Source organism: Bombina bombina, chromosome 6 (genome assembly GCF_027579735.1).
Source record: "Bombina bombina isolate aBomBom1 chromosome 6, aBomBom1.pri, whole genome shotgun sequence".
NCBI lineage: Eukaryota > Metazoa > Chordata > Amphibia > Anura > Bombinatoridae > Bombina > Bombina bombina.
The window spans coordinates 545,289,272-545,311,217 of NC_069504.1; the positions used below are offsets into that span (position 1 = coordinate 545,289,272).

The following is a 21,946-nucleotide window of genomic DNA, read 5'->3' on the forward strand; positions in this document are numbered from 1 at the left end:
CAGGTAATTTTGTAATTATTTAAACTAGGTAGCTATTAAATAGTTATTAACTATTTAATAGCTATTGTACCTAGTTAAAATAAATACAAAGTTGCCTGTAAAATAAATATAAATCCTAAAATAGCTACAATATAATTATTAGTTATATTGTAGCTATATTAGGGTTTATTTTACAGGTAAGTATTTAGTTTTAAATAGGAATAATTTATTTAATGATAGTAATTTTAGTTCGTTTTATTTAAATTATATTTAAGATAGGGGGTGTTAGGGTTAGACTTAGGTTTAGGGGTTAATAACTTTATTATAGTAGCAGCGATGTTGGGGGCGGCAGATTAGGGGTTAATAATTGTAGGTAGGTGCCGGCGATGTTAGGGAGGGCAGATTAGGGGTTAATAAGATTTATCATAGTGTTTGCGAGGTGGGAGTGCGGCGGTTTAGGGGTTAATACTTTTATTATATTGGCGGCGATGTCTGGTCGGCAGATTAGGGGTTAATAAGTGTAGGTAGGTGGCGGCGAGGTTGGGGGCGGCAGATTAGGGGTTAATAAATATAATATAGGTGTTGGCGATGTTAGGGGCAGCAGATTAGGGGTTCATAGCTATAATGTAGGTGGCGGCGGTGTCCGGTCAGAAGATTAGGGGTTAAATTTTTTTATTATAGGGTTTGCGATGTGGGGGGGCCTCGGTTTAGGGGTTCATAGGTAGTTTATGGGTGTTAGTGTACTTTTAGCACTGTAGTTAAGAGCCTTATGTTCCGGCGTTAGCCCATAAAACTCTTAACTACTAACTTTTTTTTGCGGTTGGAGTCTTGGAGGTAGAGGCTCGACCGCTCACTTTCTCCAAGACTCGTAATACCAGCGTTAGGCAAATCCCATAGAAAAGATAGGATACGCAATTGACGTAAGGGGATTTGCGGTAGCCTCAAGTCGCGGAAAAAAAGTGAGCGGTGAGCCTCTACCTGTCAAACTTGTAATACCAGTGTTAGGTAAAAAGCAGCGTTAGGACCCCCTAACGCTGCTTTTTAAAGCTAACGCAGAACTCGTAATCTAGGAGATAGGTTGCTCACTGGCTTATAGAGCTTAATGTGCAAATCATTGTCACAATAAAGATATGTTGTACAGGTATTTGCATTTCAATCAAAATTGCAGATGAAATGTTCTAAAGGGGTGAAATCATTGTTTGAAGGTAGTCTTGCAAAAAGGCGCTTTAGTACACTTCACTGTGAGATGAGAGGCTTTTCTGCCAGTGGCGGAATGTTCAAAGCAGCATTGCCATGTGCAGCGAGAGTTTACTGTAAATGATCCCTTTGGACAGTATTGAATGGCAATAACATTTACATGTTTGAACTGAAACTCTTTAACAATAGTCAAACTTATACATGAATCATAAACCTATATGAGCTGGAGGAATGTGGGTATATTGTATATGTGTATACTGTGTTTTATATATATATATATATATATTTTTATATATATATATATATATATATATATATATATATTCTACTGTATGGTATATTATGTATTTTAACTACGTTTGTTAATTAACAGTCAGATAGATTACGAGTTTGGCGTTATGATTGAAAAAGCAGGGTTATGGCCCATAACGCTGCTTTTTCCCTAACACTGCTATTACAAGTCTTGCAGGTATAGGTGTACCTCACACCTTTTTTGGCCATCACGCAACGTCAGTAGCGCACTTTAAAAAAAGTCATTTTTCAATGGGACTCCCATAGCGCAGTATTACGAGTTTGCCTGGGAGGCCAAAAAGTGAGCGGTACAGCCTATACTGACAAGATCCGTACCGCCATCTAAAGTTAGTAGTTATGAGTTTTACGTTACAAAGCTGTAGCATAAAACTCATAACTAAAGTGTTACAAAGTACACTAACACCCATAAACTACCTATTACCCCCTAAACCGAGGCCCTCCCGCATTGCAAACACTATAATAAATGTATTAACCCCTAATCTGTCGCTCCGGACATCGCTGCCACTATTAAAATGTATTAACCCCTATTCCGCCGCTCCCCGACATTGTCGCCACTATAATAAACCTATTAATCCCTAAACTGCCACCCTCCTGCATCGCAAACACTATTTAGATATTATTAACCCCTAATCTGCCGTTCGCCCACACTGCCGCTATAATAAACCTATTAACCCCTAAACCGCAAGCACCACACAACAAAATATACTTCAGTAAACTATTAACCCCGAAACCGAAAGCCCCCCACAACGAAATATACTAAAATAAACTATTTACCCTTAAACCTAACGACCCCCTAACTTTATACTAAAATTACAATTTCCCTATCTTAAATTAAATTAAAACGTATCTGTCAAATAAATAAATAAATTTTAAACTAACAATTAAACTAAGATAATTATTAAACTACAATTAAACTAACTACCAATTAAATTAAACTAAACTACACATTAAAAAAATCCTAACACTACTCTAAAAATGAAAAAAGTATCTAATTACAAAAAACTAAATTAAAAAACAAACAAACACTACATTACGAAAAATAAGAAACAAATTATCAAAAATAAAAAGAATTACACCTAATCTAATAGCCCTATCAAAATAAAAAGCCCCCCCCCAAAAAAATAAGAAAACCCTAGCCTACAATAAACTACCAATGGCCCTTAAAAGGGCCTTTTGTGGGGCATTGCCCCAAAGAATTCAGCTCCTTTACCTGTAAAAAAAATACAATAGGGCTATTAAATTAGGTGTAATTCTTTTTTATTTTTGATAATTTGTTTCTTATTTTTCGTAATTTAGTGTTTTATTTTTTTTTATATTTAGTAATTTTAGTGTTTAGTTTTTTTTGTAAAGTTAGGTTTTAGTGTAAGGCAGGTTAGGTTTTATTTCACAGGTAATTTTGTATTTATTTTAACTAGGTAGTTATTAAATAGTTAATAACTATTTACTAACTAGTCTACCTAGCTAAAATAAACAAACTTACCTGTGAAATAAAAATAAAACCTAAGCTAGCTACAACATAACTATTAGTTTTATTTTACAGGTAAGTACATATTTAGTTTTAAATAGGTATTATTTAGTTAATAATTGTAACTTTAATTTAGCTCTATTTTAATTATGTTAAAGTTAGGGGGTGTTAGGGTTAGGGTTAAGTTAGGGTTAGGTTTAGGGGTTAATAACTTTAGTATAGTGGTGGCGACATTGGGAGCGGCAGATTAGGGGTTAATAACTGTATGTAGGTGGTGGCGATGTCGGGGGCGGCAGATTAGGGGTTAATAACTGTAGGTGGCGGCGATGTCGGGGGCGGCAGATTAGGGGTTAATAACTGTAGGTGGTGGCGATGTCGGGGCGGCAGATTAGGAGTTAATAACATTATGTAGGTGGCGGCGATGTCGGGGGTGGCAGATTGGGGTGTTTAGACTCGGGTTTATGTTAGGGTGTTAGATCTAAACGTAACTTTTTCTTTCCCCATAGACATCAATGGGGCTGCGTTATGGAGCTTTTCATTCCCCGATCGCAGGTGTTAGGCTTTTTTTTTGCCGGCTCTCCCCATTGATGTCTATGGGGAAATCGTGCATGAGCACGTCAAAGTAGCGCTTGATTTCGGTGCGGTATGGAGCTCAACGTCACCATATCGTCCGCACAAGCCTGCTTTTTTTTTAACTTGTAATAGCAGCGCTATAGGGAGGTGAAATAAAGCCATATTTGTGGTGGTCGTTAAAAACCCTATAGCGCTCAAAACTCATAATCTAGCTGAGTGTTTTTCATTTTTGCCGTGTTTTTTTTCTTTTTACGAACAAAGATTTTGTGTACAGAATATCAATATCCCATTGACGACAGTAACCACAAGTTTTCAATAGATGTCTTTTTAACATTGTATCTATTTAGCTGCTACAATTGCACTACTTTAAAGTTCACACTGTACTGAAACGGTTAACTTCTGATATCGCTGTCACACTGTACTAAACATGTTTACACAAGTCTGATACAGTGCGACCGAGGTTTTAGAAGTAAAGCTGTCTGTACAGTGAGGGTGAGACCAATTTTTATAACATTTCGGCCAGTGGGAGCTCTGTAAGAGTGAAATTAGCAATTTTTGGCAAACCCAGTGATCTTTAGAACATAGGGCCTGTAGAGAAAACTCCCACAGACCTACTGGTGGTCAGAGACAAGCTTTTACAGGCATAAAAAAATATTATTTTCAAAATCCCATCCAACAAACAAAAACAATGTATTACAATATGAAATGCATTTTAACCCTTTTGTTACTGGAAATGCCAGTAATAGACATAGTTTCATGAGATTGTATGTGTCTGCCTGCTTTTTCTTTAGACATAGGGGCATATGTATCAAGCTCCGTATGGCTCGCCAGAAACAGCAGTTATGAAGCAGCGGTCACAAAGACCATAACCTGTCTGCCTGCATCGGACAGACATCGCCGGAAATCAACCCGATCCAGTACGATCGGGTTGATTGACATCCCCCTGCTGGCGGCCCATTGGCCGCGAGTCTGCAGGGGGCTTGTGAGCTGCTGGTGCAATGCTGAATACGGCGAGCGTGTTGCTCGCCGTATTCAGCGATGTCTGTCGGTCCGCTCTGTCGGATCAGGTCCGACAGACATTGATAACTAGAGGCCTAAATATCAGCTGTATAGGAAGAACATCCTTTGGCCAGAAAAAGCTTTATGATATATAATTACAGCTCCCAAATAATACAAAAAAAAGAAGAAAAGCTACAAGAGTAATAACACTACAGAAATGAAACACAAACTTAAGTTTGTTAAGTAGCATTAATCCACAATGTATTATTATGTGACTGGAGCAGTACAAAACCTAAATGTTTAAAGGGACAGTATAGCAATGAACGTAGTGAGCTTGTGCTAAATCTGCTGGCCAATTCGTTATTAAAATCAATTAGAGCCTATGGGAAGCTGTTCCTCTCACTCCATAAAGAGAGCAGAGCAGCTAAAAATGGAATTAAAATCTCATGCGCACGAGTGCTAGAAGTTCCTTTTAATAATGAATTGGGTAGTAGAATTAACACTCACTGTGTTGTGCTGTAACCAATATGAACGGGAAACAGGTTTTCACTTTTACTGTCACTGTAGTTGGCTGTTAGCGTTACCTTTCTTTTCTCCTGTAAATGGCACATAGTCCTCTCTGTCTTGATACGCCATTGCCTCCTTCTGTAAATAAGTCAAAAGATGTTCCCTGTCAAATGCTCCAGAGTCTTCTTTAGTTGTTTGGTCCTTCTGTCGAAAACCAGCTGGCAATAATGCATTCTACAAAGGAAGAAATAAAGAGGAATCAGGGGCGTATTTAGGTTTTGTGCTGCCCTAGGCACTCAGAATCCTGCTGCCCCCCCCCCCCCCCCATTTTTTTGGTAAGGGAGTTGTGATTTCTTTTTTTTTTTTTTTTTTTTTTGCTGCTGCATTTTAAAATTCCATTTTCCCCAGCCAGGGCTCGTAAAAAGCTTGCATACAGTCTCAGGTAGGTTGAATTAGCACATGTGTACACAACCTATACTCTGCCCTTAAAGCACCTGCATATAGTATAAAGGCACATACCTACCCCCTACTCCTAACACACATGTCTAGTCTAGTACATACCTATCTGCTACTCTGAAAGCACGCACATATTATGGTACAATGGTACATGCTATACTTTGCCCTTAAAGCACACACATACAGTATAAAGGTACATACCTACCCCTGCTCCTAAACTACACACATGAGGGCACATTCCTATCACATGAACTTAAAATACCCACAACAGGGTACCTACCTCTTCCTTAGAGCACATGCATATCAGGATGCATACCTATCCTCTCTGCCCTTATATCAAGATACATACATATAACCTGCTCTTAAAGCACACATATTTCAGGGCGTATACCAATCCTCTGCCCATAAAGCACACCTATATCAGGGTTCATACCTACCTCGTGCTCCTAAAGTACACACATAGGAGGGCACATACATACCTATTATCTGCTCCTAAAATGAACACATCAGAGAGCACATACCTATTCTCTGCACAGTTAAAACCCAAGCATATCAGGGCACTTACCTAGAGCCTGCTCTTAAAGCACATGCATATCTGGGTACAACACCACTACATACATATTATTTGCCTTGCTTTAAATCACACACATATGAAGACACATACCTACCCCCTGCTACTAAAGCGCAGGACATGTGTATAACTTTCATCTTTTAATAGAATACATACAGTGAATTGTGTGTATGTAGTATATATAAGAAAATACAGTACACTGCATTAAATCAGCATTCAGAAGTTTTAAACATTAAGAGCTATTATTTTGCTTTGGCTTTGGGAATCAATCAGTCTTACTCTAGTGGACTTTAGAATAAAAAATGGACTCCACGTGTATTTCTAATAATAACTGTGACTGTCTGACAGACTTAACTGTCAATAAAGCTGCTGCACAATACGCTGCACAATACTAACAGCAGGACAGTCACAGGCATGATGAGTGAGCTGAGCAAAGTGAGCAGTGAATAGTTTTACTATTATTGCCTGCCCGCTGGGTCCTCACCAATCCTCCCGCTGGGTCACCCCCCTCCTCACCAGTCCTCCTCACCAGTCCTCTCTGTTCCAGTCCAATGCCATCCTTCTCACTGCGATCCCACTCACAGCCGCTCCTCACTGCCCTGGGAGGGAGATCACGTCCGCGTCTCCCTCAATCCATGTGCGGCAACTGTGAGTGAGCAGACAGGAAGGCGGGAGGACAGGAAGGTGGGCGGAAGTAAGGAAACGTCACGTGACCTCGGCAAAAGCCGGGTCACGTGACCGCCGAACACACAAAAACATTTTTTTTGTGAAAAATAAATAAATACAAAAAAATATATGCAGATACCAACATTTAAGTGCCACTGTGCCGACGACCTAGGCACTGGCCTTGTTGGCCTAGGCATAAATACGCCTCTGAGAGGAATCAAATACATTGTGAACTCTTAGAAAAAGGTTAGAAGCAAATAATATGAAGATTACAATAGGTGACAAAATATATACCATATTGCAATGGAAAAGTATTCTTAAGCACTTTCAGGAGTAATTTGGCTTTTATTTAAAACATGCCCAATAAAGAGACTGGTCAATGTGATCATTTTATTGTTCCATATGATTTTTATCTTAATATAGATTTAGAATTCCCAATAAATCCATTACTATGAGCTCTGAGGACGCAGTAATCTTTCTAGCGTAAAATGAGATTGCGCTCACACGTTCGTGTTTACTTTCAACTTGTAATACGAACACTAAACCCAATGAGCGCAAACAGCCACGATAAACCCCTTTTCGCTTGCATTTAACTGTTAGCGCGCCACTCATAATCAGGTCCATAATAGAATAAAAAGTTTGGATTGTGGAAAGGGTCAGACATTCCTTAGAAGTGGTTTAATATGACCAGCCAGAAGGCTTAGCTGCCATAACTCAATTTTTACTGCAACCTAACCAAAGTGACCATTCCCAAAATGATGACTTAAATCAATCCTGCGCTATTATTTAAAAAAGATATGAGGTCTCTTATAGCTAGGAAAGTCCCTAGTCCACTGGTTCTCAAACCTGTCCTCAAGCCTCCCTAAAATGCCACATTTTGAAGATATCTGAACTAGAAGACAAGTGAAATAATAAGCTGATTAGTAAACATAGTCATTTTACCTGCTCTCACCCAAGGTTATCCTGAAAATCTGGCCTGTTGGGGAGCCCTGAGGACAGGTTTGAAAACCAGTGCCCTAGTCCAACAGCTTTAGAAACTATTATTCCAGAAAGGATGTCCATACTCTCAGGTTTTTCTCTACATAAGCTGCTAGAGTTCTACAATCCCACTATACGTAGACAGCCAACAATCACTCTTTTTGTTTTTAAAGCTACCAATTTTCATGATGCAACTAAAAAATTTACACTTTGTATAACTAATGTCCTGCTTATTTTGCTATTTATTCACACTGTAAGTGCTGCCATTCATTCCCTTAAAAATATGCAACTGCAACCTTGTCCATACTGGATTCAGGTTGGATAAGGATCTTTTTAGGATGGTTAAAAGCAATGTTCACTCACTATATCAGTTTTGTATGAAGTTGCCAATTGTCCTCCACAAAAACATTGGACAGCAAGCCGGTTAACCATGGATAGCTGTAGATGGGTTCATAATGAGATGCAAGATATTTTCATATTGTTTGTGTTTAGTTACAGGATATCTGTCCTGGGGTCCTTCTGTGCGAGTCCTGATTGGAGTCCTTTGCTCTAGTGGAGATCTCTGCCTCAGGCCCAATGTTACAGCATGGTTACGATAACTCTCACTGTTCAGTATGATGTGTATTTTGGCCAAGTAAACCAGTGGGTGGGGGAAAGAAGTTCAAATGAAAGGACCACACAAAGGTCCTCCACAAAGTCAAAAGTAATCTTCTTCACCATTCAGATAAATTAAAATTATTTAAAAAAATGCTCCAAATTACTAATATCAACTGTGGTATTGGTTAAAACTTTTTACAAGGGCATACTGAGGTAGGCTCATAAGTATGCATGTGTCTTGGGCCCTATGTGGCAACTCTGTTTGTAACAAAAGTATAGGGGTTGATCACAGTCTATCATTGATAATGGCTGTTGATACGATCACAATCAGCCATTGTCATTGTTTATTGGCAGCACTTTTTACATTATCATTTCTGTTAATAAAACTACCCTATACCTTGAGCACAATTCAAATTCTCAGTATTTAACAGAACATTCACTGTGCCATTTCCACAGCTTTCCACTTGATAAACACCAGGCAACACTTTTCGACTTATTACCGATTACCCCAAAAGTTTTCAAATATTAACATTGGTTTTGCACATGAGCAGAATACACTGACATTACTGCTGCCATATTGGATATCGTAAGGAAGCAACATCACTAAACAGGTACAAATACTTCTTGCTTGATAAGTAAAATAAAAAAATACTTTTTATGCACTTTTATGCAAAGAAAAATCACTATGGACGCATCGCTATCCAAGCGGCACCAATTAGCATCAATACCCACTATTAAAAGGGATCACTCAACATACAGGCCCTGTGATGTAATCACTAAACCCACAAAATCTCCAATTTAATTGTTGCTAATTGTGCATTTTATTTTTAGATTACAAAATCATAGTTTTAATGACGCAGATAATGATGTTGTGTTGTTATTGGAAGGTAACAATTTCAAACTTTTGGGGTATTAACAGCAAAAGTATTTTGGGATTGTGATTACTGGAACAACACAGTGACAATACCAGCTGAAGCTCAGAAATCACTATCTGCCAAAAACAAGCCCAAGATTGTGATGAACCCCATTAATCTTAAAGGGACATGAAACCCAATTATTTTCTTTTCATGATTCAGGTAGAACATACAATTTTCTTCTTCTATCAAATTTGCATCACTCTTTAGATATCCTTTGTTGAAGGTCCAACAATGCACTACTGGGAGCTAGCTGATCACATCAGGTGAGACAATGACAAGAGGCATATATGTGCAGCCACCAATTACCAGCTAGCTCCCAGTAATGCACTGTTTCTCCTAAACCTACCTATTTATGCTTTTCAACAAAGGTTACCAATCGATCATTTTGCATCCTGGCTACCTTATTTCCTCTCTTTAGACATCCCTGCCCTCATTCTTGGGGATTTCAACCTCACGCTGCCCCTGCTCACTTCCTCTTATGGTTCTCCATAATGGTCCGACACTCCCGCTTACAAAGATGGACGCTCTCTTGATCTGATTTTCGGCACTCTTTAAACTTCACAAATTTCCCTTTTCCGCTTTCCTCTTTTTCTCTCTCTTTCATCTCCTCACTTGTAACATTACAACACTTCCTATTTCTTTCCCTCCTTCTAGCCCTCACACTAAACTCTACGGAAGCATCAAGTCACTAAATCAGCAATATCTTTCAAACTCTCTCAAACCTCTGCTCTCGTCCATCTCCTTTTTTTGCTTGGAACAATCTATCTGTCACTATAATTCCATACTTACATCAGTCCTTGACAATTTGGCACATCCAACCATAGCACTTATCCTCAGCCCTGACATACTCCTCTGACACGCTACCTACATAGATGTTACCACACTGCTGATCGACATTAGAGAAAGTCCTAGCGTTCAACTGACTTTCTTAATTACAAGTTCATCTTAAACTTCTACTATTCTGCCCTTAATCTCTCCAAGCAGTATCACTTCTCTAATCTTATCTCTACTCTTTCTTCAAACCCAAAAGCTCTATTCTCCACTTTGAATACACTTTTAACCCCACCCTCAACTCCTATTGCTACTTCTCTCTCAGCTCAAGATTTTTCCAACCTCTTATCCAACAAAATAGATTCCATCAGAAATGAAATAATTTCTCAACACCAGTCTCCAACCCCTTAACCGTTCACCAATGTCCAAAACCCACAAAGCCACAGATTCAGCTTTTTTGCTCCTGCTACTGATGAAGAAGTTTCTTCCCGTATATCCTCCTCTCACCTCACTACCTGTCCCATTGATCCCATCCCCTCACAACGACTGTCCTTCCTCTCACCTACTCTTACTCCAATCCTCCAATATGGAAGGATATGAACACAAAATAAGTTTTACAACAGAACTAAAATGGAAACGGTTTTAGAAATCAAGCTCCATCTGAAATGAATTCCATGAGGCGCTGTAAACTTTACCCCATGTTGTTTATTAGTTCTCTCATTTCAAGTTGTTTTTTAACTATAACATATAGTATCACCTCGTGCTTCATAATGAATATCCTTGTTGTTAGGTGTACAACCTTCAGCTATGTTATTGTCAATTATTTGATTTTAGATACATTGCAGTCTTGCTTGTTTGCAAGTTTTTTTTGTGCAATTGTTTTTTGCAATTAAAAATTATTTTCAAAACTAAGAAATAAATCTTTCAGTGGTTATTAAAATGTTATTGAAAGAAAATACATTTTAAAACAAATGCTGAAAAAAAACTCTGTTGTTATTTTAGGCCACATTAAGGACAAAGACAAGTTACTTATTTACCTGATGGAATGGAAATTTCTTCACATTTCCTTTTTTTTTTTTAAACTACCATGTGTTTAATTTCAAGTTACATGGAAACAGTCATTTGTTCCCAGTTAAGGTGACTTTGCAATTCAATAAAAAGTTTTTTTTTTAATGTTGTTATTGGCTTCTGTAAGGAGACCAGCTGCCAGGGTATGGGAGAGCTTAATGCTGAAGCCAAGAATGAAGAGAAAAAAAGGCATCTAGTAAAGGCCCTCAGTAACCAGACTGTTATCTAACTAATGGAAAATTGCATATAACTTTACTTATTTTACTGAAATAACATATTAAACATGTTGATATGATAGTTCCTTAAATCTAAATCAGTACTTACAGAGATATTGAACTGCAAATGTATCTCCCCTTTAGGGCTAGATTATGGGTGGAGCGTTTGTTATCAGATGAGCCCCTTAAATGGGCCCATCATTTGTTATTAATTGGGAGTAAAGCCCTTGACACATGGGATTCTTTTGTGGAAGCTATGAAGCTTATTTAAGATGATTCATTTTCTGCTGCTACAACTGAAAGTTCTATTTGATTACTTACACAGGGGGTAGGCCTGTGACAGATTATATTGCTAAATTTCTTTTCTGGTGATACAGAGTGGAATGAGGCTGCGTTGGCAGATCCGTTTAGAATTGGACTATCTGAGGAACTCAAGGATGAGTTAGAACGTACTGACATTCCTAAGTCTATGACTGATTTGATGAGACTGGTGATACAAAATGACCATAGATTTAGGGAAAAGAAAACAGAAAGATTTTATTTAAGAAATCATACTTTAAAGATTTTTCTGTTTCAAGTGAAACCTAAATCTAAGGTTGAATCTTGCTTTAAGTCTATTGTTTCAGAGTGTGAGCCCATTCATATAGGGTCAAGTAAGGGATCCTTACCTGCTGAGGAATGGTAACACAATTTTCGGTTAAATCTCTGTTTATATTGTGGTAATAGGGGTCATATGGTTAAGAATTGTCCTGTTTTGTTGCAAAAGAAATCCCAGCAAAAGAAAGAGAGTTCTATTATTTTTCACAATACCGCTTCTTTTGCATCTGCAGTCCATTTGTCTATTTTTCTTGGCCTGAAAGACGGTACTTAGGAGTAATAATTTGATTCTGGCGCAAGTGGTAGTTTTTTGGATTGTTTCCTTTTTTAAAATTTGTATTTAGGTGGTTAACAATCAGGTGCAAACAGTTAGTACATAGATATTTACACAGGAAAATAAATAAATAGTTGCTATACAACATAATGACATGCTAGAAAACATGAACATTTTTGTAATATACATGTATTAGCAAAAAGGCTTTTAATAATAGCTATAGCTGTTTCCATAGTGTATTTAAGTATGCACTGTGCACCAGCATTTTAAATACAGCACGTGCTCAGAGAACCTAAGGTGCTTGTAGGGAGGTGTAAAAATGTAATTACACAGGGCATGTTTGGGCCCTTTACCTATAGGGTAGCATTTATAATTGATAATGTGGTAAACAAGTGAGTTGCACCTTCTGTATACCTATAAATTGATTCATATAAAGCTGCATAAGTACAGCATATATTAAAAAGGAAAACAAAATAAATAATAAAAGGTTGGTCTCTAAAATGTAGCAAGTCAAATGGTCTCTAACTTTTAGCAAATTAAATACAAGAATCAAATTGTTCCTTAAACATGGAATATGCTACACTCTTAATACCTCAAGTACTCCAGCAAAATAATGGATAGATTCCAGGACATAATTAAGGGAAAAACAACATTCTTCTATTAGTATATAGGGTAATAGAAAAAGTCTAATATGGTCTACTCTTATGGGCCCTAAATACTAACTTCACAGAGCATTAGAAATGAACATCGTTTGCAATAAAGCTACTAAACCAGATAATCTTGCAAGTGACATGTAAAGAATATGAAAAGAAAAAACCTAAATACTATAGCACATCTGCACATTGTCTCATATAAAACTACATATAGTTGAGCAGTACAATAAGAATTTTACGGAACAATATAGGGCTTGACCAAATGTAATACAATTACTTTAGTGGAGTACCAGGAATAAGTTGAGCAGCTACTATCTCTAAAAATATTAAGTCAGTAGAACAGTATAATCCCATGCCTTCACATTTCAATTTAAACTGCCTACAACAGACAGTTATGCTAGCTGAAGAAAGCAAAATAGAGAGAAGCTTCACATACTTTATATACAAAAAACTAGCCTCAATGAAGGAAAATGAGCATCCCTAGATGACATAAGTTATCCATTCCCTTACTTGCTGACCCTGATTGTAAATTTATAACACATGAAACAGAATCTTAAATACTATACTATACTAAATAAACTTTTCCAATGCACTGCCATCATATTATCTAGTACAGAGGGCTCTATGTGAAATGTAATTGACGACAATGCAGGGTCCAAGTTTTCAATAATGTGCCTTGAGAGCTTATCAGAGAAAACTGTCCTCCAATTCCCTGTTTGATCTGCCAGGAAATGTAAGTTGGTCTCCCATAAGCTTGTAATAAACAAACGTCACACTCACACCCACTGTCATAAAAGGAGGGCATACAACCTTTGTTGGATTTTTATGAAGTCCCTGGGACACCATACCCATGAGGGCCGGCCGCTCTCCCATGCACAACTTCTCATAGCCCCACACTTTCAAAGTCCTCAAGACTCTCATTGGAGCAAGAGATCTCACTCCCACCAGGAGGTCGCTGAGTTGAAAAGATCTCCTTACTAGCCCCAGCAGACCACTCACGAACACCTAAATCATGCTGCCGCATGGCTGGACTGGCTAGGTTAACCAGGGGCATCTTTAACACTTACCCTCCCCTTGCCTCTTCTTCTAATGTAACTGCAAGCAGGGGTTCAAAAGGCAACCTGGTAGGTGCTTGATTTATATGAGAACATGGAACTTCATTTGCAGCTACAATCTCAACATCTGCCCCCATATTATGCACAATATCATGTATCAGGTATCCTTCCAGTTGTATAGATGATATGAGCCTATCAATCCTCTCACAATATTAAGATCAAACTCCTCTAAGAGGACATGGAGTGTATAGTATAGCTCTTCCATGTATAAGTTAGGACTAGAATTGATAGCAGTTCTTAAGAAACTGCTCATTCCAGTATACAGGGAGGGGGTACCAGGATCTTGATACTAGGCCACTGCCGCCTAAGATCCTGACGGTGATGATCAGCTCTCCAGGGTCATTCACAGCAATCTTGGTACTGTCCAAGATAGTAAGCTACTACATATCCAAGTAAATTTTCCTCTAGTACAGACAATGCTGTCAACCGTAGATTCTCAGCCGAAATCTTAGTCATTTCCCAGAGCTACTGATATTGCGGCCATACCTTTCAGCCATTTGTAACTCTATAACTAAACTAACATGTTGTAAGTCAAAATTTCATTGGCCTGTTGAAACCCAGGAAGCTTTTGATACGTTAAAAAAACTTTTTGCTTCTGCCCCTATTTAGCCCAGACAGATTTGTCTAAACCATTCTTTTTGGAGGTGGATGCTTCTGAGGTAGCAATTGGAACAGTGTTGTCTCAGGGGGCAGGTGAGAATGAGGTGCTTCAACCAATGGCCTTTTTATCTAGGAAACTGTCTCCTGCTTAACAAAACTATGATGTAGGGGACAGGGAGCTGTTGGCAATTACAGCTGCTCTAGAGGAATGGAGGAATTTGCTGGAGGGCGCATTACATCAGGTGACTGTTTTGATCTGCAAAACGTTTAAAGCCCAGGCTTTGTTTTTTGCAAGGTTTAAGATATTGAAAGGCAGATGCTTTGTCTAGGATGTTTGAGGATGATTCTGTATCTCATAATTATTGTGAAACCATTCTTGCCCCTTCTAATTTAATTGCAGTAATTGTTTCTGTTATGGATAGTGCTGATCCTGTTTCTCTTCCTCCTGAATATTCTACCTCTTTCATTGATGGTTTGACTCTGGGTAGTAGTTCCCTCAGAGCTTTGTTTTAAAATACTGAATCATGTTCATGAGAATGTGTCAGCTGGCCATGGGGGAATTAGTAAGACAAAGGAATTCTCATTATGTGTCCTAAGTGGCAGGAGGATATGGAGGATTTTGTTCTGTCCTATGAGGTATGTGCAAGATCAAAACATAGTACTCGTATAGGGTTATTTCAGCCATTACCTGTTCCCCAGAATACTTGGTCACATATCGCTATTGATTTTATTGTTGATCTTCCTCCAGCTAATAGCTATTCTTGCATCATGGTTGTGGTTGATTTTCAAAGATGGCCCCTTTTTACCTTTAAAAAGGAGTTCTGTCAGCTAGAGAGATGTACTTTCTTAGAGACATTTTTCGGCTGCACAGTCTTCCTGAAGATATTGTATCGGACAGGGGTATACAATTTACAGTTGTGCTCATAAGTTTACATACCCTGGCAGAATTTATGATTTCTTGGCCATTTTGCCGAGAAAATGAATTATAACAAAAAAAATGTTTCTTTCACTCATGGTTAGTGTTTGGCTGAAGCCATTTATTATCAATCAACTGTGTTTACTCTTTTTAAATCATAATGACAACAGAAACTACCCAAATGACCCTGATCAAAAGTTTACATATTGCCTAGATTCCATGTTGCCTAGAGTAACAAGTGGCACATGGTTACAAAAACGTAATGGCTGCTTTAGATGCAATGCATCTAGATGCAAGACATGTTCACATATCATTCAGGGCAGTACCTTAAAAGACCGGGTTATGGAGCACCTCAGATCCATTGAGGTTCCAGAGTCCAAAACTCCCATAGCCAAACATTTTAGATATAATCATAACTCAGATAGTGCATTACTCAAGGTTCAAGGTATAGATTTTATACCTAGGCATCCCTGGGGTGGAAATAGGGGGAAAAAAACTAGATGAAAGAGAGGTTTTTTGGATTCTCCACCTTAAAACCAGGGTGCCTACAGGTTTAAATTCCAGAATGGATGTTAATATGTTTATCCAACATTGAAAATCATAACATTAATTGGAGTATTTAAGTTTGTATATACTAGCAAAATAATTTCAAGAAAATAATACATATGTTCAATTAATTGTAACATAACAATATGGTGTATAGAATATAAGATACACATATATACATGTATTTACTTGTCTATATCAAAATAACTTTAATGTGTATATTTCTATATATAACCAATTTCAAATTGATTGAATTTAAATTTATATGTATGCTTGTTGTTCACAATCAGATGTGGAAATTTAACAAACTACACAGTTATGTATGTTATTATAGAGCCTCAGCAATACTTGGGCTGTGTCATATTTAGTAAGGGTAACTTAGGGGTTAATGTTTGACATGTTAATTGATGTTTTTTCATTGGATGTGATACTGCTTATAAAGAGCCTATTCACCACCTGTTCTCCATCAGTGAATAAGTGCCCCAGAGGCATGAAACGCGTATGCTGTCACAGGAGGGTGATGTTCCCCCTGTTTTTCTTTTCTATGTGTGATTTTACTGGGCTGCTGTATGTGGATTTATGTTTTTAAGCTGCGCTAACTAATAAAGGAACTTTTACCTTATCCTGACCTTTGGAGTGCCGAGGAGTTCTTTGTTTCCTTCTGTATGTGAACGTCTGGACAGGGACGTATTTTCTACGTGCACCCGTATTGGCTATCAAGCTGGACATGTGGCAGTGCAGAATAACGCCGTGGTGAGAGCCTGACTGGAGCATCCTGCCCGACACCTGTGTGTTTTTGCAAAAGTTTACATACCTTGGTGATTTTGGCCTGATAACATGCACACAAGTTGACACAAAGGGGTTTGAATGGCTATTAAAGGTAACCATCCTCACCTGTGATCTGTTTTCTTGTAATTAGTGTGTGTGTATAAAAGGTCAATGAGTTTCTCGACTCCTGACAGACCCTTGCATCTTTCATCCAGTGCTGTACTGACGATTCTGAGTCATGGGGAAAGCAAAAGAATTGTCAAAGGATCTGCAGGGAAAAGTTAGTTGAACTGTATAAAACAGTTAAGGGATATAAAAAGATATCCAAGGAATTTAGAATGCAAATCAGCAGTGTTCAAACTCTAATAAAGAAGTGGAAAATGAGGGGTTCTGTTGAAACCAAACCACGGTCAGGTAGACCAACTAAAATTTCAGCCACAACTGCCAGGAAAATTGTTCGGGATGCAAAGACAAACCCACAAATAACTTCAGGTGAAATACAGGACATGTGGTGTGGCTGTTTCAAGATGCACAATAAGGAGGCACTTGAAGAAAAATGGGCTGCATGGTCGAGTCGCCAGAAGAAAGCCATTACTACGCAAATGTCACAAAATATCCCACTTACAATACGCCAAACAGCACAGAGACAAGCCTCAAACCTTTTGGCACAAAGTCATTTGGAGTGATGAGACCAAAATTTAGCTTTTTGGCCACAACCATAAACGCTACATTTGGAGGAGTCAACAAGGCCTATGATGAAAGGTACACCATTCCTACTATGAAACACGGAGGTGGATCGCTGATGTTTTGGGGATGTGTGAGCTACAAGGCACAGGAAATTTGGTCAGAATTGATGGCAAGATGAATGCAGTATGTTATCAAACAGAATGCCTCATTTTCCACTTCTTGATTAGAGTTTGAACACTGCTGAATTGCATTCTCAATTCCTTGGATATCTTTTTATATCCCTTTCCTGTTTTATACAGTTCAACTACCTTTTCCCACAGATCCTTTTTCTTTCCCTATGACTCAGAATCCAGAAACGTCAGTGCAGCACTGGATGAAAGATGCAAGGGTCTGTCAGGAGTCCAGAAACTCATTGAGCTTTTATAATCACACACTAATTACAAGCAAACAGATCAAAGGTGAGGATGGTTACCTTTAATAGCAATTCAAACCCCTTTGTGTCAACTTTTGTGCATGTTATCAGGCCAAAATCACCAGGGTATATAAACTTTTGATCAGGGTCATTTGGGTAGTTTCTGTTGTCATTATGATTTAAAAAGAGTAAACACAGCTGATTGATAATAAATGGCTTCAGCCAAACACTAACCATGAGTGAAAGAAAAGTTTTTGTGTTATCATTCATATTCTCTGAAAAATGACAAAGAAATCATAAATTCTGCCAGGGTATGTAAACTTATGAGCACAACTGTAAATCTCAATTCTGGAAACATTTTTGCCAGAGAGAACAAATCAAATTCTTGAGCAAAATTTGCGTTGTTATATTTCCTTTTTGCAAGATGATTGGTTTGATTTGATTTCATCTGCTGAATTTGTTTACAATGTTTTGCAGACTGCTTTTTGGAAATTATGGTTCACATCCTGTTTCTCTCCCAGGTTTGGTTTTCTTCATCCCAGTACCCTCTTTAAATGAGAGACTGACTGTCATTCAGAGCAATCTTAAAATAGTTCAGTTAGCTTTAGCTGGTGCTCAGGAAAAACAGAATTATTTTGCTGATAAGTTGAGATCTACTGCTCCAGGTTATTCAGTTGGTGATAAGGTTTGGCTAGCTACTACTAACTTAAAATTGCAGTGTCCCTTAGGTACCTGATTTTTGGGTCCTTTTAAGATTGTAAGTTTTGTGAGCCCAGTGGCAGTTCATCTTGAATTGCCACCTTCTTTGAAAAAAATGTATGTGTCCCTTTTGAAACTTTTCAAGAAATCTGCAAAGGACTTCCTCTCCTCCTGTTCCGGTGTCAGTTAAGGGCCCGGGATGAATATAAGGTCCAAAAGATTTTTTATTCTCGTATTTACAGGGGTCTTTTGGAATATCTGGTCTGGTCAGATGGAAAGGCTATTGTCCGAAAGATGATTCATGGGAACCTAAAAATAACATCCATGCGCCAAGTTTTGTGGCATCTTTTCATAGAGTTCATCTTGTATTGGCACCCTCTGAGGTTGTGCTTGGGGGGGTCTGTTATTATTATTATCAGGTATTTGTAGAGCGCCAACAGATTCCGCAGCGCTGATAACAGGCACTTGGCTAAAAGAGTGATTTATGTCTCTGCTGCATTTAGGCATACTGTACCTTTAGGGAGGTCTGGACTCTAGACGGTTAATTAGGCCTTAATTGCAGTAGTTTAAATTAGCTCTGTGTTTGTAGCATGTGTCTGCTTGTGTATTGAATCACTGAACCTCTTACTCTGGTAACTACTACTTAGACATACTGGTTTGACTATGTTTTTAAAAAGAAGGAAAACGGATCCGCATTCTTCCAAGAATAAAAAGTCCTTTATTTTACAAATAATAAAAAGTCCATAGGATGCATCCAAAGAGAAACAGGGGGAGGGTATGCCTAGACTGACATGTTTCAGCCATTAAGCCGTAATCATAGTCTGAAGGGGCAGAGCAGGATGCACATTTAAAAATCATGCAAAAGCTTAATTAAGTGGTTAATACAACATAGTAATTCCCCCCTAAATGTTAACTCTAAATATAGTTCTAATCGTAGATGTAAATAAACAATTATGATGCACAGAAAATAATTTTTGGATATAAGTACATACATACAGACTAAGCTGTGAATAAATACAGACAAGTCCCACTGTATAGTATGCTGCTGAACACAGTACAGATACAAAGCGTGAAACAAACATAACATATGCTGCAACAGTGTGCCCAATGAATACATTCTAATACTATAAGGTGTATACTAGTACTAATAAACAATTAAAGCAAAGCACTGTTGATTTTAAAACCTTGGTAGAACTTAATAGATAACCATAAAGGTATATCAAAAAGGAATGTGTGGATGGAAAATGGATAAATAAGCAATATATAAATCAATAAATAAGTGTAATCAAAGCATCACAAAATATGGGTACCAAAGTGCTGGTAAATTAGATGCTGAGCTAAACTGGGAGAGAAAAGCTCTTAACGTACATCCCAGGAATTCCCAGGAATTATTCCCAAAAATTAATTAAGTCGTTCCTAGAATTAAGGCCTAGAGGTGTTCTGGTTTTCAACTGGAAAATCCAGAACACCTCTCATTTGGCTAGTAGAGCATCAATGTCCCCTCCTCTTTTGGGTACAGAGACACTTTCGATAGCTACCCATTTAAATGTATTCAATTTCGAATCATGACATGTAGCAAAATGCTGCACTAAGGGGGAGGTGGATTTACCTCTAGAGATAGTTTAAATGTGTTCCCTTATACGAGTAATGTGTTCCCTTATACGAATTGATGTCCCTAGAGGTAAGTTCCAAGTACTGCAGATTACAATGAACACAAGTGATAAGATAAATCACATATGTGCTTGTGCAATTGAGACAAGTTTTTATGTCATAGGTCAAGCCACTAACTGCAGAAGTGAAAGTGTTAGTGATTTGTACAAATTCACATGGCTTACATTTTCTGTGGCCACATCTATACATGCCTTTGTGTTTCAACCAAGAGCTTCTTGTGTTATCCGATGTTCCTAACTGCATAGGTGAAAGTAATGATCCAAGAGTACGGCATTTTCTGTAAGAGCACCTTGTGCCCTGTTGTACTGTATTTCTTAAGCCATCATCTGCTACCAAAAGTGGAAAATGTTTCTTGACAATGCTACATATTTGAGGATATTGTGCACTATAGGTTGTAACAAAATTGACTCCATTAAACGTGTCCCTTTTGCTCCTATTATCTTGTAACAGCTCATCTCTAGGGATCAACTTAACTTTATCTTTAGCTTGACTAATATGGCTAGAGGTATATTTCCTCTCCTTAAGTCTCTGTTCCAAAACGGCTGCCTCACGCACATAGTCCTCATCCCTACTGCAGTTTATTTTCAATCTAGTGAACTGACCTTTGGCCACTGCATATGAAGTGTTTTTGGGATGACAGCTATGTGCCTGTAAAAGGGTGTTGCCAGAGATGGGTTTAGATTCATGAGTGAATTTGAGATTTACATTAATGTGATTTAGCCTTTGGACAAAGTTGTCTATGTCATTCGAAGGCCCAGACCAGATGAACAAGAGGTCATCGATATACCGCTTATAAAAATTGGGTCTTGTAGGGATTAGTATGTCCAAAGATGTGGGTAAGCTCCCACCAACCAAGATACAAATTGGCGTAGGAGGGGGCAAATTTTGCCCCCATAGCAGTCCCACATCTTTGGAGATAGTAAGTGCCCTTGAAATGAAAAAAATTGTGGGTAAGTAAGAAATTCAAAACTCTAAGAATAAATATCTGGAACTCATCAGTGAAATATGTGTAAGAAGCAAGAAATAATTTGATAGCTTCAATTCCCTTATCATGGGGAATAGATGAGTATAAAGATACTGCATAAACAGTGACCCAAGTATAAGTTGGTTCACAGGTTACTTTCTCAATTAGATTAAGAATATGTTTTGTATCCCTGGTGTATGAAAATAAAGTAGCAACAATAGGTTGCAACAATGAGTCAAGCCATTGAGACAGTCTCTCCAGTAGTGAATCTACTCCATTCACAATAGGTCTACCTTGAACATTGGTTAGTGACTTGTGGACTTTTGGAAAGTGGTGGAACATTGGTATCTTTGGATATTTTACATCTAAGTATTGAACTGTATGTTCATCTATATGTCCATGTTCCAAACCTTCATCAAGGATGTCCACAAGCTCTCTTTTGTATTGTGTGGTGGGATTATTACCCAATATTTGATAGTCATGTGAGTTTAGAAGCTGGCGCAAGGCCTCAGAAACATAGTCTGTCCGATCCATAACAACTATAGCCCTGCCCTTATCAGCAGGGCAAATGACTATAGTGTTATTGTTTTGCAGAGATTCAAAAGTGATTCTCTGTTTCATTGAAAGATTATGTTTGACTGGTCCAGAATTTTCTCTGAGAGCTTGTAGGTCTTTTTCAACCCAATTGTAGAAAGTCTCAATAATTGGATAAGATTACTTTTACCCTGGATACCTCTGCTATCAGAAGATCTTCATTAAATAGTTTATGCAAG

At 38.0% G+C, this 21,946-nt stretch overlaps 1 protein-coding gene across 2 annotated transcripts in view; it reads right to left on the bottom strand.

Moving 5' to 3' along the window:
* LOC128663247 (tropomodulin-2) overlaps positions 1–21,946 on the bottom strand; it is a 343,309-nt gene that overhangs the window by 199,091 nt on the left and 122,272 nt on the right. For both annotated transcript variants that reach the window (XM_053717475.1, XM_053717474.1), the window contains one exon: positions 5,110–5,266. In XM_053717475.1, coding sequence (XP_053573450.1) covers positions 5,110–5,266 — 157 coding nt within the window. The remainder of the gene's footprint in view (positions 1–5,109; positions 5,267–21,946) is intronic.